Here is a 15,108-nt window from a genome sequence, read left to right on the forward strand (position 1 = left end):
TGTACGAAGAGATGATCATGCTAGGTATATGTGGGTGAGACTGAGAGCTGACACAGGTCGATTCCTATATATTGCCATATGTTACTTTCCTCCGAGTACATCCGTGTATGCTGCATCTAGAGGGCAGTCGCCTTTCTCTATTCTAGATGATGACATATGGGAGTTTTCTAGGGATGGTGATATCATTCTCCTAGGGGACTTCAATACCCGAATGGGCAACTCGTAGACAGTCTTCTACGACACTTTAGATGAGATGCTTAGAGAGCTGGATGTGGGTGAGTTGGGACTTGACAGATACTCAGATGACAGAGAGCAGACGGAGTATGGGAGATACCTCATGGAAATGAAAACTAAACATGGATTAGCCATACTTAATGGCTTACAGCGATTTCTCGAAGCAGCCGGTTTCACATGCTTTCCACACAGACATGGGGCCAGTATAGTGGATTATGTTATGACACAACCGAGCTTTGTCCCCTGCATTCAGGATTTCACAGTGGGAGCCAGGCCAGTGGGCATAGCAATAGATCATGCTCTCTTGACACTGTCCGTTAAATTTCAGTATAGTACAACCCAGACATCAGGAGGCAGGTCACACACCCGCTATACATTTACACCAGAGACTGATTTCGTTTATACAGAGGAGATCTGGGACCGTCTATTGGAAGGCACAGTTGGCACAAATGGTATAGGCCTCTCAGTGGAGGAGTGCACCACTCTACTGACTGAGACACTGCATGAGGCTGCATCAGTGGCATACCCACACACTCAGCCGGGCAAGAGACGACATTCTGGCAGCATGCCCCAGAATAGTTGGTATGATGAGGAGTGCAGAGAGATGAAAGCCCAGCTTCAGAGGGATCTTCTTTTAGGAGTTATCACTTATAGACAGTCTCGGATTGCTTTCCGACGCCTTGTGCGACGGAAGAAGCGAGCTTACCTAGCTCAGATGGAGCGAGACTTATATCAGATGTTCTTGAGTAGGGACTCAGGAGAGGCATGGCGACTTTTCCATGAGCACTCCCCTCCACCAGTGATTACTTCACCTGATGTGTGGGGCCAATATGCGACATCATTATATACGGTTCTTGGACAGGAACCCCTTCCAGACCCTACCAAGCCTTGCCCAGCTACGAGCACTTTCTTGACACCTGAGATGGTACAAAGGGCCATCGACAAGATGAGGACCGGGAAGGCATATGATCATGACGGTCTAGTAGCGGAGCACTTTATACATGCCAGGGATGAAACCGGCCCGTAGGGCGGTAGGTGTTGGCTTTCACCCGAAATTCTTTACTTTATACACACACAGAGCACTTTGCAAAGGAGACCTGTAACGGGAGTTAACACTTAAACACACACACGGCTTGGAAGCTAGAATGCTCCGAGCAGACGCCGACAACCTGTAGGTCCCAAAATTGGCGCCCCTTTCGGTATTTCTTTATTCTTTAGGAGGGTAAATTACAAGGTAAGGTCCTGGGAATCCTTCACGTGTATCCACCTAGATACCATTTGATTTGGCCAAATTTCGGCAGCATAACAGCCCCAAAACTTGCACGAAACCAATTCCCCTGCTGGAACTCGCTTGCACTGTCGTATACCCTTTGATTCCTGTCCAAAAACAGTAAATTCAGCACGCTGTATTTACCGGTTTTTGCCCTGTTTTCAGCCCCAAACAGTCCCCTAATTGTCCTCTGCCAGTGGGGCACGATTCCCAATGGTCCTGCGTCCGTACGGCTGAAAAACAGTGAATTTACAGCGCATACACAGCGCTGATTTTGCACCTGTACGGTGAGGTTATGACCCTCTCCAGTGCCTGCTTTGGAGTAGCAGCTAGCTACCCCTGTTCCTGCTCAAGGAGGCTCTTGCCTCAGCACAAAAGCATGAACCCACACAACTGTACATCAGTCAAATGAGGAGCCCTCTTGTGGGGCATCACATAACTGCACGTAGGGGAGAGAGAGAGCAGTGTGTAGTGTGCAGGGCATCACTCCTAGCACCACATTGTACATGAGAGGGAAAGAAAGCACTCCATAGCTCTTAACCTGTGACAAAAGCTGAAATGAGGCCTCTCCCAGCATAAAAATCAGCGCCCATTTTTCTGCAAGAGGAAAGTTCACAAAAATGTGACACTTGGCGCATTTTCAAGCATTTTCCCGTTTCGGGTTCGCCGCTTAAAAATATCCCAACCGACGCGTCAGTTGACTTCGCGGCAGAGTTATAAAGTGTTCCCCTAGTCATACCGGAGGTAATGACGCGAACACATTTCACGGCCCAAAATAGCAGTTCCCTAAATTTTAGGAGATGCTTCCGTTGGGCTCCCACTGGTCTTCTAACCATCTATCCTCATTGGAGCCGCATCCAAAAGTGCAATGTGGCCCAACTGTCGGATACTTTTTGTTGGTAGTCCCACCTTGACTTTACGCCTTAATTGAGTTCACTTCCTAGTATCCACCAACTTGATAAGTGCGACGGGGGGACCTATATGATCTTGCTCTGAGCCTAGACATCCTCTTACCATACGAATTCCAGTGCCGACCACTTCCCGTCTGCGGGTGAATCTACCGTTCACATTGGCCATACAATGTCCAACCGTTTGCTACTTCAAAAAGAGGTTCTCAAAACAATTAAAATAAATCCCATTGGAAAGAAACCAACAACCAAGGTTAGCAGTCGCCACATCTCTATGACATGGTTAATAACTGCCACGTCCTCGTGACAAGGGATATGCTAAAGGAGGTTCTCGCAGTGTTGTTCAATCGTGCCATGTGTGAGGGATTACCTGAGACTTGGAGGTTGTCTAATATTGTGCCCATCTACAAGGCTGGTGACCCTACAGAGCCTGGGAACTACCGCACTATTATGGTTGGACACACATTGGCACGGTTGTATGCATCTATTCTGGAGCAACACTAGAGTAATTGGGCAGAGGGCGAGGGTGTACGAGCAAAGGGTCAGGCCGGCTTCAGGAGGGGTTTCTCCACCCTTGATCATATTCTGACACTGAGGGCCATCATTGAGGAGGGCAGAGCACATGGGAGACGGATCTATTGTAGCTTTGTGGATTTTCGCAAAGCATTTGACATGGTACCAAGAGCTCGATTGATGCGCAGACTGCAGGAGATGGGGGTGTCCATAGAGGTGATTTGGGGGATTATGGCTCTGTACAGATCAATGGTGGGACATGTACGCACTCCAGAAGGGGTATCTGATTTAATTCACTCTACTATTGGAGTGAAACAGGGCTGCCCATTGTCTCCTACTCTATTTGGTATGTATGTTGATGAGGTGTCCGATTACATTGACAGAGAGGGTGACAGGGGTGCCCAGCTGGCAGGGACGTGGATCCCATTGTTGCTCTATGCTGATGATATTGTGCTGATATCTGACTCACCAAAAGGTATGCAACGACATTTGGATGCACTACACAGTTTCGCAGAGGATAGTGGACTGTGTGTAAACCTAGGTAAAACAAAGGTTATGGTGTTTAACACCACATCGCAATGGGTCAGGAGATCAGTACCTACTTTCAAATATGGTCAGGAGATTGTGGAGTATACAGATGCATACACTTACCTGGGGGTAGTCTTTACTGGGCCGAGATTTTCTTTGAGAAGAGCAGCAGAAACTAGACTAACTAGAGCTGGTGTGGCTCTGGGAGGAATCGAGAGGATGTGTTCGCAGGTTCAGTTCTAGGAACCTAGGACAAAGTTATGGCTCTTTGATACTTTGGTTGCCTCTACTATGTTATATGGGGTGCAGGTTTGGGGACCTTCTATAGGCCAGGATGGTTGGAGGCGTATGGAGAAGCCCCTGGTATCTATGATCTCTCGGCTGATTAGAGCCAAGGTTTCCGTACTGCATGATATCATTCGAGTGGAAGTAGCTGCCTCCCCTATGGAGATTGAGGCGCTTACCAGATCAGTCTCCTTCGTGCACAGTTTGTGGGATACTACCAGAGACAGATATGCCAGGTGGCTCTAGAGTCCTCCAGACAATTAGCTCTTAATGGGGATACATCATGCTGGTATGCACAGATGGCATCATGGTTTCAGACACATGGTTTCACCATGGACAGGTTGCCTCCTTTTCAATACAGGCACCCTTGAGGTCTCTGACACGAGTAGAGATTAATAGACTCATTCGTCAGGATCTGATCCAGCTGGACACGAGGAGGACATGGATAGAGCCGTTACAGGAGTTGGGCACAAAGATGGCTTTCTATAGAGAGCATCTTCTCCACCTCACGGGGGATGGGTTTGTGATTCGACCTAGCTGTATGGACATGCATCTTTCGCATGGTTTGCGTTCTGCCATTGGCCAGATACGCACGTCCTCACATCAGCTCGAGATTGAGACTGGCAGATTCAGAGGGACACCAGCAGATAGCAGGATAGGCCGCTTATGCCATCTAGAATCAGAGACAGAAGTACATTACATATGTCATTGCACAGCGTACTATGAGATACAAGGCCGTTTTCATTGTCTATTCAGAGAAGGTTTTGGGCCTCTATCTAGGGTTATGAGTTATGAGGATCAAAGATGTCTTGGGCTATATCTACTTGCGTTACACAGGCATAGAGAAACTTTACTGAGGAGAGCTGAAGAGAGACATCCCCAGAGACAGATCACAGATTTCTTCACACTAGATATTGTACACCCAGAAGAACAGACAGAGGAGCAGCCAACGGTGGAGAGGTCTACCCGCACTACTGGCATTCTCATAGACCGAGCATTGGAGCTAGGGAGATCTAGACGACCCCGATGGAGAAGAGGAGCTACACGATTTCGAAGGAGGCTACAGCAAAGGATTCAAGCCATACTCTTTCGTCGTCCAAAGTGCAGATGAAGATGGATCTCCTCTCTCCTCCCATATTGTCTTCACATTGTACTGCTTAGTTTAGGATCCCGCAGTATTTATATTTTGTTATCCTAGTTTAATTTATATTGTTAATCTGACTTTGTATCAGATACACCGCATTGTAACTTTCTGGTCTCATAGGTCACTTTGGCCTTTTGAAGACGTTAATATAACATTTCATTTCATTTCATTTCTCTCTCTCTCTCTCTCTCTCTCTCTCTCTCTCTCTCTCTCTCTCTCTCTCTCTCTCTCTCTCGTAGACTCTCAGCCTCAGCACCAGCGCGTAGGCCTGCTCGTGTAGGCCTCAGCCTCAGCACCAGCACCAGCTCACAGCAGCAGTGTGTGCAGGTCTCAGGGCACCAGAGCGCGGGCTCTCTCTGACGAGCTGCACATAAAGCAGGTGACGAGCTGCACACAGTACCCTCTGCTGCCACGTTGCTCTCTCTGCTGGTCGTGGGCTGCACCTGACGAGCTGCTAGTCGCATTGTCGCCAGTGCTGCTCTGTACAATTAATACAAAGGCAAGCAAGGGGGCAGCTCCATCCTACTGAGCAGGGGGGCAGCTTGCTAAAATGAGCTACTGAACCACTTTTGTCCACTGTAATCAGCAATGGAGACCACGAGCAGGTCACCCGTGTGCAAGACTTCCCCGCCAATTACGAAGGCAACATTCATGGTCACACGAAAAAAAGGATAACGCAGGTGGAAAAAGAAATGAAAGAATCAGAGACGGAGATGGAAGGATGGTGGAAGAGATGGCCAAATGGTCTTCAACGAGGGCAAGCAACGGAAAAAGGAGAAAGAAGACCTTCAGGCGGAAGTCCAAGTGCTCCAAGAGGTCATCTCAGCAGTGTAACAGGGAACGGGGGGAACATGGCCCAAACGTTCTGAAACGGCGTTCTGCACGAGTCCCGTTCCTGAAACGGAGATGGGAACGAAACGCCGTTCCGGAACGGGGTGTAACCAGAACTGTGTTCCGGAATGGGGGAATGAGGCGGAACAGCGAAACGCGGGGCGGAACGGGCAAAAGTAGGCATTTGGGGGGAAAAAAGTGGGCTTTTGGGGTTGTTCGGGGAACATATTTGGTGCAGTTTGAGGGCAGGTTAGGGGGCAGATTTGGGAGCAATTTTGGGGTTGTTTAGGAGTTTATTTGGGACTAAGCTGAATGGAGGTAATTCAAGCCTTACTCTAGATGGACTGTTCCGGCCCCGGCCCCGTTCCCGTTCCGCCCCCCCCCTCCTCCTCCCCGTTCCCGTCTAGTTCCGGACCCTCCCATTCCCGTTCCCCGTTCCCGTTCCGGGTAACTATGCATCTCAGCCCTCAAACGAGAACTTGGGGAAACTAGAGCGGGGAATGGACTTGAAGAAGGAGAAATCCAGCCCTCGATGATAAAGGAACTCAAAGTTATCAAAGAACAAATGCGGAAGATCAAGGAAGAAGAGAAGCAGCATGAGGCGAAGATGTCCTCGTGGGTGGATGTAATCACGAAAACAGAAAACAAGGTAGATAAGGCCGAGAAATGGAAAGAAATCGCCAAGAAAGCAAAGAGGGAAAGAACCACTTGCCATCCCCACTCCCACAATCATCAACATGACCTTAGAGGGAGAGGAGGAAGGCTAGAGCTCTACATGCACAAGCGTCGTGCTGTCTTGTTTCACGTTTCCTTCGCTGGCTGCTTTGCCCCCGCTTGCGTTCGCCTTACCTTTCATCCCTACTCACGCCTTGACCCGCCTGCCCCTGCCCTCTCATCAACCCGTGCCCTGCCCCGCCTAACCCCACCCTCAGCAGCACCCACTTTCCCTATAGCCCTCCACCCGCTTGCCCAACTCAGGCAGCTAGCCAGAGTTTGCCCTGCATCCCCTACTCAACCACGACTGCCTAACCATTCAAAGGGTAGTCACTCGTCCATCGCCTTCCATCGAGCCCATCTCCCACCACCATCCTCTTTTTAGGTTTGAGCAGAGATTTCAATTTCAAATTTTCCGGCTCTCTCTTAAGTACTATGGCACCTTGAATGGTTATTCTAGAAGATCTACAACGCAAAATTGGTGATCGTATTGAAGTTCTCTCTCAAAGAGGGGTTGTTGGCCGCCTAATGGGGTGTTCCTATGCTCGTGTCAACATCCGGGAGTGGCTTTTGTGCACTCTAACTGGGTCGGATGAAGGCAAAGTGGAGGATATCATCTTACTCGGCACATGTGCTTTCATTGTTATTTTTCATCAAAAGAACTTGCCTCAAGGGTCATCAGCCGCACTCCTCTCGACTTTGGAGATAGATTGGTCTTTCTGCACCTGTGGTACGAGGATTTTTCATTGGCTTCTTTTGATTGCAGTTGGTCCACGGAGATCCCCAGATGTTTCTTTGAGGAGCAGGCCACTATGTGTTGACATTCTTTTCCTTCAGTTATTAGGAACACCTCACATTTTCTTCAGCTCAGAGAGAGCTCCCATAGATTTAGAGTACAGGTTTTACATGGAGACTCCTTCTTGACGAGGGAGGTTGTCTACGATATCTTATAGGAGCAGACAATGGTTGAGGCCAATTACTTATGGATGTCTGGCAGTTTTCAGATTTGTTTAAGACTCAGTTCGGAGAAGCCTTAGGAAAGTTGGTTTGTTTGGTCAAAGAGATGTGCATCTTGGTACCTTGCCTTGGCTTTTGAGGTGGACAGCGAGTGGGTTCCCCGTGCCTCTTACAGTTTGGTTGTGCCGTAGATCTGCATCCTTTTTTGGAGTTCATCATCAGGAAATTTTAGAATGGATGTGGATGATTTTGGAAGCACGGCCTAGGGTATTCATAGTCCCTTGGCTTTTGTGAGGTGCTGTAGGAAGTTCTTACAGTGGATGCTTTATATCAGTCAGATAAACAGCACTAGACTTGGTGGTCTTTGCTGCATCGCCCGAGGTGGACAGAGCTTTGGGCAGATTTGTGTTAGCCTGATCACTATCTAGATAGCTACACTTCACTACCTAGTTAAAGTATCGTTATTCATAGATGTTTCCCTGCAGCTTGTTATGGGATTTTTCCCCATGATCTCATTGTACATCCGTCAGGGTTTTTCCCATATTTCTTGTATATGGACCAATGGTCGATTTTTAAGTAATGCAAAGGGTCGGCCCCACTTTTTTGCGGAGAGATGCATGTATTTGAAAGATTATCAGTACTAAAACCTAACAAATGACAAGCTAGCTGTTGCACCATGAAGCTCTATGTGTAGCTAACATGCTATAGGTTTTTGTTAGTCTTAAAGAATGCGTGTAGAAGAGAGACAGAGACAAGTATGGAATGAAGATGGTGGTGTTAGAGGCTAAAGAAAGAACACTTCTGAAGATTACTCCATGGATTGTTTTTTATGAAGATTGAAGGCCTCCACGAGCAATTGCTGCAGATAAGATTTTACCACACGGTTCACTTGTGTTTTGAATTGCCTTTCAGATTCCTACCGTGTCTTATGATAAGGGCATTCCAAAGACATGTTTGTTTGAGTAGTTGACAGTCCACTAAGGCCACTTCTAGTTCTGAAAGTGAGGAGAGTGCAGCTATTATAGCTACGCAGATTGTGGTTGGTCTGGGTGTTTGACAACAGTTTACCACCACTGTCTTTACAAACAATTAGAGCATATGGAGTTGTTAAGAACCAAGTATTTCATGCTTGCTCAAAGGACATTGAGTTGCATTGAAATATTTTGTAGGAGCGATTATTTTGGCAATGTGCCACTCTAGGAGAATCCTGTTGATCTTTTCACCGAGACTTTTCCTCTTGAGAAGCTCAATGTGCCACTATAGGGAGAACCTGTTGATCTTTTTACCAAGACTTTTCCTCTTGAGAAGCTCAATGCTTTTCTCAAAGCTTTGGGTGTACTCCCCTTTAAAGATAGATCAAAGAAATCTCTAGGGCTGACTTATGTAATTCAATAACACCAAGAAACATATTGTGTTTCATGTGCTCTTAAGCTTCTCGCTCCCAAGTTCAGCAGAAGGATCCCCCCAACCCTAATCCCAACTTGTCTCTGCTGTGATTGACAAAGCTTCTCCTACCCAATTGCTTTGTGCATCAGAGTTGGCGCAGGGCCTGATTGTGCATGATTAGGAGGCCACTACTATTCAGCACGTTCCAATCAATCACTTGTGAGGGTCCCCTTCCCAGTTGTTTGAGGTTTTCTGGTAATCTCAGCCTTCTCAAGTTCGTCAGCATCTCGCAGGTTATGTGGGGTTTTGTCTTACTTTTGAGTATGGTTTACAATATGATACATCAGTTTGGTTGTTCTCGTCTTGTGAGCACACCTTGTGCTCATCCTCTCAGTTGTTTTTTTGTGATAGGCATTGCAAGAGACAGGTTATTCTCTTGATCAGCCAGCATTTTACACAGCATGTCAGGTGAGCGCATTAACAGCCAGAGGTTTACTTGTACCCATTCGATTTGCTTCCTTGTTTCGATGTAGTATCCCTGATTATGTTCTTGTGTCAAAATTCAGAGTTTTGATCCAAACAAACTGGGGAAGTTTCGCCTGGATGATTACATCTCATTGTGCATATTTCTGCAATCAGCAAGGTATGCTCATTAGATATAGTTTACATTGTGATAAGCGACGTGTGTCTCATCAGCCTTTGTATACGAAATCCATGTATCATAGCAATTTATTATATCTGTTGTCTTTATCAGCCTTTGTATACGAAACCCTTGTATCAAAGCAATTTATGAAAGATTATATAGGTTGTCTTTTCGATTGAAAGATTACATATTTTATCTTTCATAAATCACTTTGATACATGGTTTCATATACAAAGGCTGATGACATATAATCTCTCCATAAATTACTTTGATACATGGGTTTCGTATACAAAGGCTAATGGCAGTGTGGAATAAACCAGAATGGCTCAGAATCAGCATGAGCTTTGTATTCTTTGTAACAATTGTAGTGTTAAAGATCAGGACACACAAAAAAACACTGCTATGAAAGAGAGAGGTTTATTTTAACTCTTTCCATGAATTAGTGCATAATGCTTAGTTTTATTATAGTAGTTGATTTATGCTTTTCTTGATTTGGAGAAATAGAAATCTTTTTGGAGCTTTCGATACAAAAAGAGAAGGCAGGGTGGCTTTAGACTTCAACCAATTTGTTTACTGTGGTAAGATGTTGGTTGATTCTTAGCAGTGTTTTGATGTTTCTCAGCAATCTATGGTGCTTGATTGTGGGTTCATCTGTTATCCAGCTGCCAATTTAAGGTTATAGTTATTGAACATGATCCATTCAAGAGAAGTCGGAGGACTTGTACACATTAAGAAAGGGTGATTCGTTTGCACATTTTTGCTGAGTTTTCATGTAAGCTGGACATTCTTGTGAAAGAGGGACACTAGTTTTTGGTTGCCTGGAAGTACAATAGTTTCACACTTACGTCTCTACCTTTTCCAGAGGAATTCTGTTACAAAGTTTGTATTTTAAACTGTGTATACCTTATACATTCGTATAGAAAACATTTGTATGCATACTTTCGTATACTGAATGCTTTGAAGTTTGGATTTATTTCCATATGACACTGCTTTTCTCTCTTTGCTGAAGTAGTCACTGCCATTTTTAGGCCTGAAGGAAAATTTGATTGTGATTGTCAATCATGTCTATTGGTAGTACCTTAGATCAGTTATAGAGGGTGTTCTATGCTTTATTTTGTGTGAAGGCATTTGCAGTGGTAGGGGGGTTGGTACATTCCCCACCCCTACAAATTTTCATTGCCGTCTGCCACCGTCTCAGTGATCCCGTGCGGCACCATAGCCATATTTTTCCTGTAGACCCCAACGCAGGTCTATGGCGAAGATATGGCTATAGCGCAGCACAAGACTCAGGGGGTAGGGTCCAAATTGCGTATGACAGCCAATGTTGCGTCATTGTATGGTTCAACTTATAGAACTCCATTTGTTTTTGAGTCTTGTGTCTTAATTGAAGATATTAGAAGACTTTAACATCTTGTTATACATAGACCACTCCTATTTGTACTGGCTGCTGGTGCCATTTTGTTTTGAAAGAGGGATTGCATGTTGATAAATATGCTAGGTTCTCCCTCACATATTCCTTGATTTGAGAGGAATTAGAGCCCGTATTCTGAAACTCTGATAAGCATCTAGCGGCCCATCAGAATTGTACTGCATTTTTGGCTTCCCACTGCTTAAATAAGGTCTAGTCTTCTTCTTTTGTGAACCGGTTTTTGTATGCTCTCAGAGTAGTGCATCATTTAGTAAGTTCTCTTTGGATCCCCTCGTCCTTAGATGAGCATGAAAGAGGTGTAAGTACTATAGGAAGCCTTAAAAAATAGGGATCACTCTACTTTTTGTAGCCTCAGATGGGACCATATTAATTAAGGAAGACTGACTGAAATTTTTTTCTTTCCACCATACTCTAAAAAGCCTCCTCTGTGTGTAGGAATTCCTCCGTGATGGTGATATTGGGCCCCTAAAACATCTTGCACTTGCCTGTCCTAGACCCAAAGGTTTATCCAGCAACTCCTCCATCTCTTTCTTTCTCTATGCTTGTTGGCGTGATCCTTTGGGTCTAGGACATGCCACATTAATCAACCACAAGAATAAATGAAGAATTTACAAGGGGAGGAACAGAGAAGAGTTGAAAGTGCTAAAAGCAAACATAAGAGTTGCAAGATTTCCAAGGATATGTCCCCAATGTCAAAGGCAAAATGTAATGATTGCCTCAACAAAATCTTGAACGGGAAAAGGGCCCACCTCATGCCGATGAAACGTGTGTAAATTGCGTTGGTGCCACAAAGACCATAGCGACTAGAATCTGACGCATGTGAAGATGATTGCAAATCGTTGAAGGGAAGACGAAAGAATGCCAAAAACTCATAATTGTTTGTGGAAAATTGCCGACGGAAAGCAAAGGTGCATACAAGTAGAGACATGGTCCAGGAAAGCGTTGGTGAAGCGACAATCCCAAAGCAGATGCTTGACAGTCTCGTCACCATGCCTTGATCTGAAAGTAAATTCTTCATTTATTCTTGTGGTTGATTAATGTGAGATCTTAATATCTAGGGTGATCGCTTCGTCATGCATTATAGGCCTGATTGTATGACGACTATTAGTCTAGTGGTTTGATATGTGTGTGTGTGTGCAGATATTGTATCTACTCATAACCTTGGTAATCAAATGGATATGAGACGTCCAAACATTATGTTCGTCTGTTCATGTTTGGTATAAGTATGAATTGTAACATGAGAATGTAACTTCCTAGGTCCTTGTAGTGGTAAAGACTACCTACACAAAAGGGCACTTTGTATTCATCTTTTCCAATCATGAACGATGACAAGCATCCTTGTGAACATCAAAAGAGTGCACAGCAAAAGAGCTTAGTGTGGTCAAAATTCAAGCACCCGTAGACGAGATTCTTCACAAATACCTCCTCTTTACAGTTTTGTTTATAACCAACTTTTCCTCGTTTTCAAAAATTAGCTCATTGTATCACCATATTTTTCTTAAGTAAACTTTGCTAAGGAGAGACATGGTGGTCACATGCCATGGAAACAAAAGCCATGTTCTAGAGCAAGCAATCATCATGGAACATTTTGACCATTCAAGCACTAAAAGAATATCCATCGCTATTCAGCATCTGTATTTTCAATAATTCTTAAATTCTCTTATGCCCCTATAGCTATCTAGTGCAAAGACTCAACATCCCACAACACACACACTTTTTTTTTTGTAAATCTGCTTTGATTAATTTGCAAGTGGGAAACCTCAAAGCGAGGAAAACCCACGAAAAAGATCAAATACAAGGGGAGGAACAGAGAAGAGTTGAAAGTGCTAAAAGCAAACATAAGAGTTGCAAGATTTCCAAGGATATGTCCCCAATGTCAAAGGCAAAATGTAATGATTGCCTCAGCAAAATCTTGAACGGGAAAAGGGCCCACCTCATGCCGATGAAACGTGTGTAAATTGCGTTGGTGCCACAAAGACCATAGTGACTAGAATCTGACGCATGTGAAGATGATTGCAAATCGTTGAAGGGAAGACGAAAGAATGCCAAAAACTCATAATTGTTTGTGGAAAATTACCGACGGAAAGCGAAGGTGCATACAAGTAGAGACATGGTCCAGGAAAGCGTTGGTGAAGCGACAATCCCAAAGCAGATGCTTGACAGTCTCGTCACCAGCCAAACAACTGACACAATGAGAGGAGTTGCTGTGACGTGCCGCAAGGAGGGTGCCAACCGGAAGAACTTCCAGCAAACCATTGATCAGATTTTTGTAAAGGCAAAAGTGCATTACAGTGATCAGCCAGTCAAGAGTCCTGCATAAGAGAAGTACAGATAATGTGGATGGAAATCGCATCAAAAGGAATGTTCCATAAATTCCTATCATGCATATAACATCTGGTGGCAAACGGCGGAATGGAAAGAAAAGAGCCAGCATATGCTCCATCACAAACCCAAAGCATGATGTTGCCTGGGAGAAAGTAAGAAAATTTCCAGATGAATTTACCACATCATCTACTGTACATATGCCTCAGCTAGAGAGGAAGTAAGCTTGACGAGGCGATCGATCAACCAGAGTAAGAGAGAACACCCTACTCCAGTGAATGCTTTCCAAATGCAACAAATTCCCATCTGATTGCTACTTGGCATGCCTTGAGAGATGATTCGTAACAAATTTCCAAGCAGACAATAAACTAGAGGCGATCGAGCAACTAGGAATATGATCGATCATCTTGCCAAACACAATCTCCCGAAGGGAAGTCTTCCAATGACCGAAGGCGGGAGTGATAACATAGATCTGCAACCATAATTGTCCATGGTTGAGACTGCAGTGCCAGAGTCGGCAATAACACAGCCTTCCTTGCCAATGCGTGGCGGCGAAGATCCAAAATATTCAGCCCCCCAAGACACTTGGGAGTGCAAAGTTTCTCCATTGCTAACAGACGGAGGCCTTTCTTATGAGAACTAGTGCGCGACAAGTGAGATACAATATCTGACATAAGCAATGAGAGGCGAGAGCGAGGCCAGTGCAATAAGGGCAAGTAAAACTGAATATATGCCATCATGATACTTTGGACAATACGAAGTTGAACATGTAACAACCATGTAGATAGTTTTCAATAGTGCAATTTGGCATTCAATCATTGCACGACCTAATTGACTTGCTGGCTATTAGTTACCTGCCAGCCAATAGGATATCGTAAGTGTCTAACCACCACATGCGGGTCATGAATTTCGCCAGGCCACAAAAGATGATTTCACTCACAAACATCAACATGCAAGAGTTTGGATTTCCAAAAGTTAACCCTAAGGCTTGCTGCAAGACCAAATATATCCAATGCTTGCATAATCACTTGCACATCATCTTGATTATTGCGGGGCATGAACAACGAATCATCAGCATAGGCCTGCCCTATAAAGTCACTGCCATTGGGTAATTTCAGCCATGAAGACAACCAAGCGTAGTCAAGTGATCGAGATGCAGTAACAAAGGGGTGAGTGGCAATGACATACAACAAAGCGCTAAGTGGGCAACCCTGTCTGACAGAGCATCCAAGAAGTATACAACATTAGCCAGCTTTGGACCAAATCCAAGGGCCCGCATTGTAGCGGCAATGAAATCCCATTGTACTGTATCAAACGCCTTTTCGATATCTACCTGCATCATGAGAACATCCTGATGTGTATACTTGGCATATTCCATTCCAATCAATACATTAGGCGAATTATCCAAAATTTGGCGACGAGGAATGAGGCTGTACTGTACGGAATGGATACTTGCCATCAAGGTTCCTTTATATGACTCACAATCATTTTAGCCAAGAGTTTATATACAACCGGCATAAGATTAATTGGTCGCCAATGCGAGAACAACTCACAAAGCGCTTTTCTAGGCAACAATTTTAACAAACCCTCTTTCCAGAATATTGGCAAATTCTCTTTTGCCCATGCAGCGTTCATCATGTAGAGTAAAGGGTCTTTGAGAGGGTCTAAAAAGGAGATAAAAAATTCCACAGTGAGCCCATCCTAACCAGGCGAACGCCATCGTCCAAGTGCAAGCAATGTTGAGTGCAATTCATTTTCTGTAAAATCTCCATGCTAAAGCATCTTAAGGCAAGATAATTGAATGCACTGTAGATAACAAAAGCTGGTGTGCATGAAGAGCCTCAGCAGATGGTGCAGCGGAGTGGCAAAACATTCTTGAAATGGGAAACCATGGCATCTGCAAGCTCAATTTTTGAGGCTCTCCAAGCGCCTGGTTGGAGCATA

At 44.8% G+C, this 15,108-nt stretch overlaps 1 protein-coding gene across 2 annotated transcripts in view; it reads left to right on the forward strand.

Annotated features, from left to right (window-relative positions):
* The window catches only part of LOC147463331 (uncharacterized), a 72,227-nt gene extending 61,833 nt beyond the window's left edge, over positions 1 to 10,394 (forward strand). Inside the window, exons 7-10 of one of the 2 annotated variants that reach the window (XM_086488105.1) lie at positions 9,182 to 9,238; positions 9,337 to 9,413; positions 9,918 to 9,991; positions 10,076 to 10,394. In XM_086488105.1, the coding sequence (XP_086344231.1) occupies positions 9,182 to 9,238; positions 9,337 to 9,413; positions 9,918 to 9,991; positions 10,076 to 10,095 (228 nt within the window). In that variant the 3' untranslated portion in view covers positions 10,096 to 10,394. The remainder of the gene's footprint in view (positions 1 to 9,181; positions 9,239 to 9,336; positions 9,414 to 9,917; positions 9,992 to 10,075) is intronic. The other variant, XM_086488113.1, reaches the window with a different exon arrangement.
* The last annotated feature ends 4,714 nt before the right edge of the window (positions 10,395 to 15,108 follow it).

Source organism: Adiantum capillus-veneris, chromosome 2, assembly GCF_014529385.1.
Source record: "Adiantum capillus-veneris isolate H3 chromosome 2, ASM1452938v2, whole genome shotgun sequence".
NCBI classification, from domain to species: Eukaryota; Viridiplantae; Streptophyta; class Polypodiopsida; order Polypodiales; family Pteridaceae; genus Adiantum; species Adiantum capillus-veneris.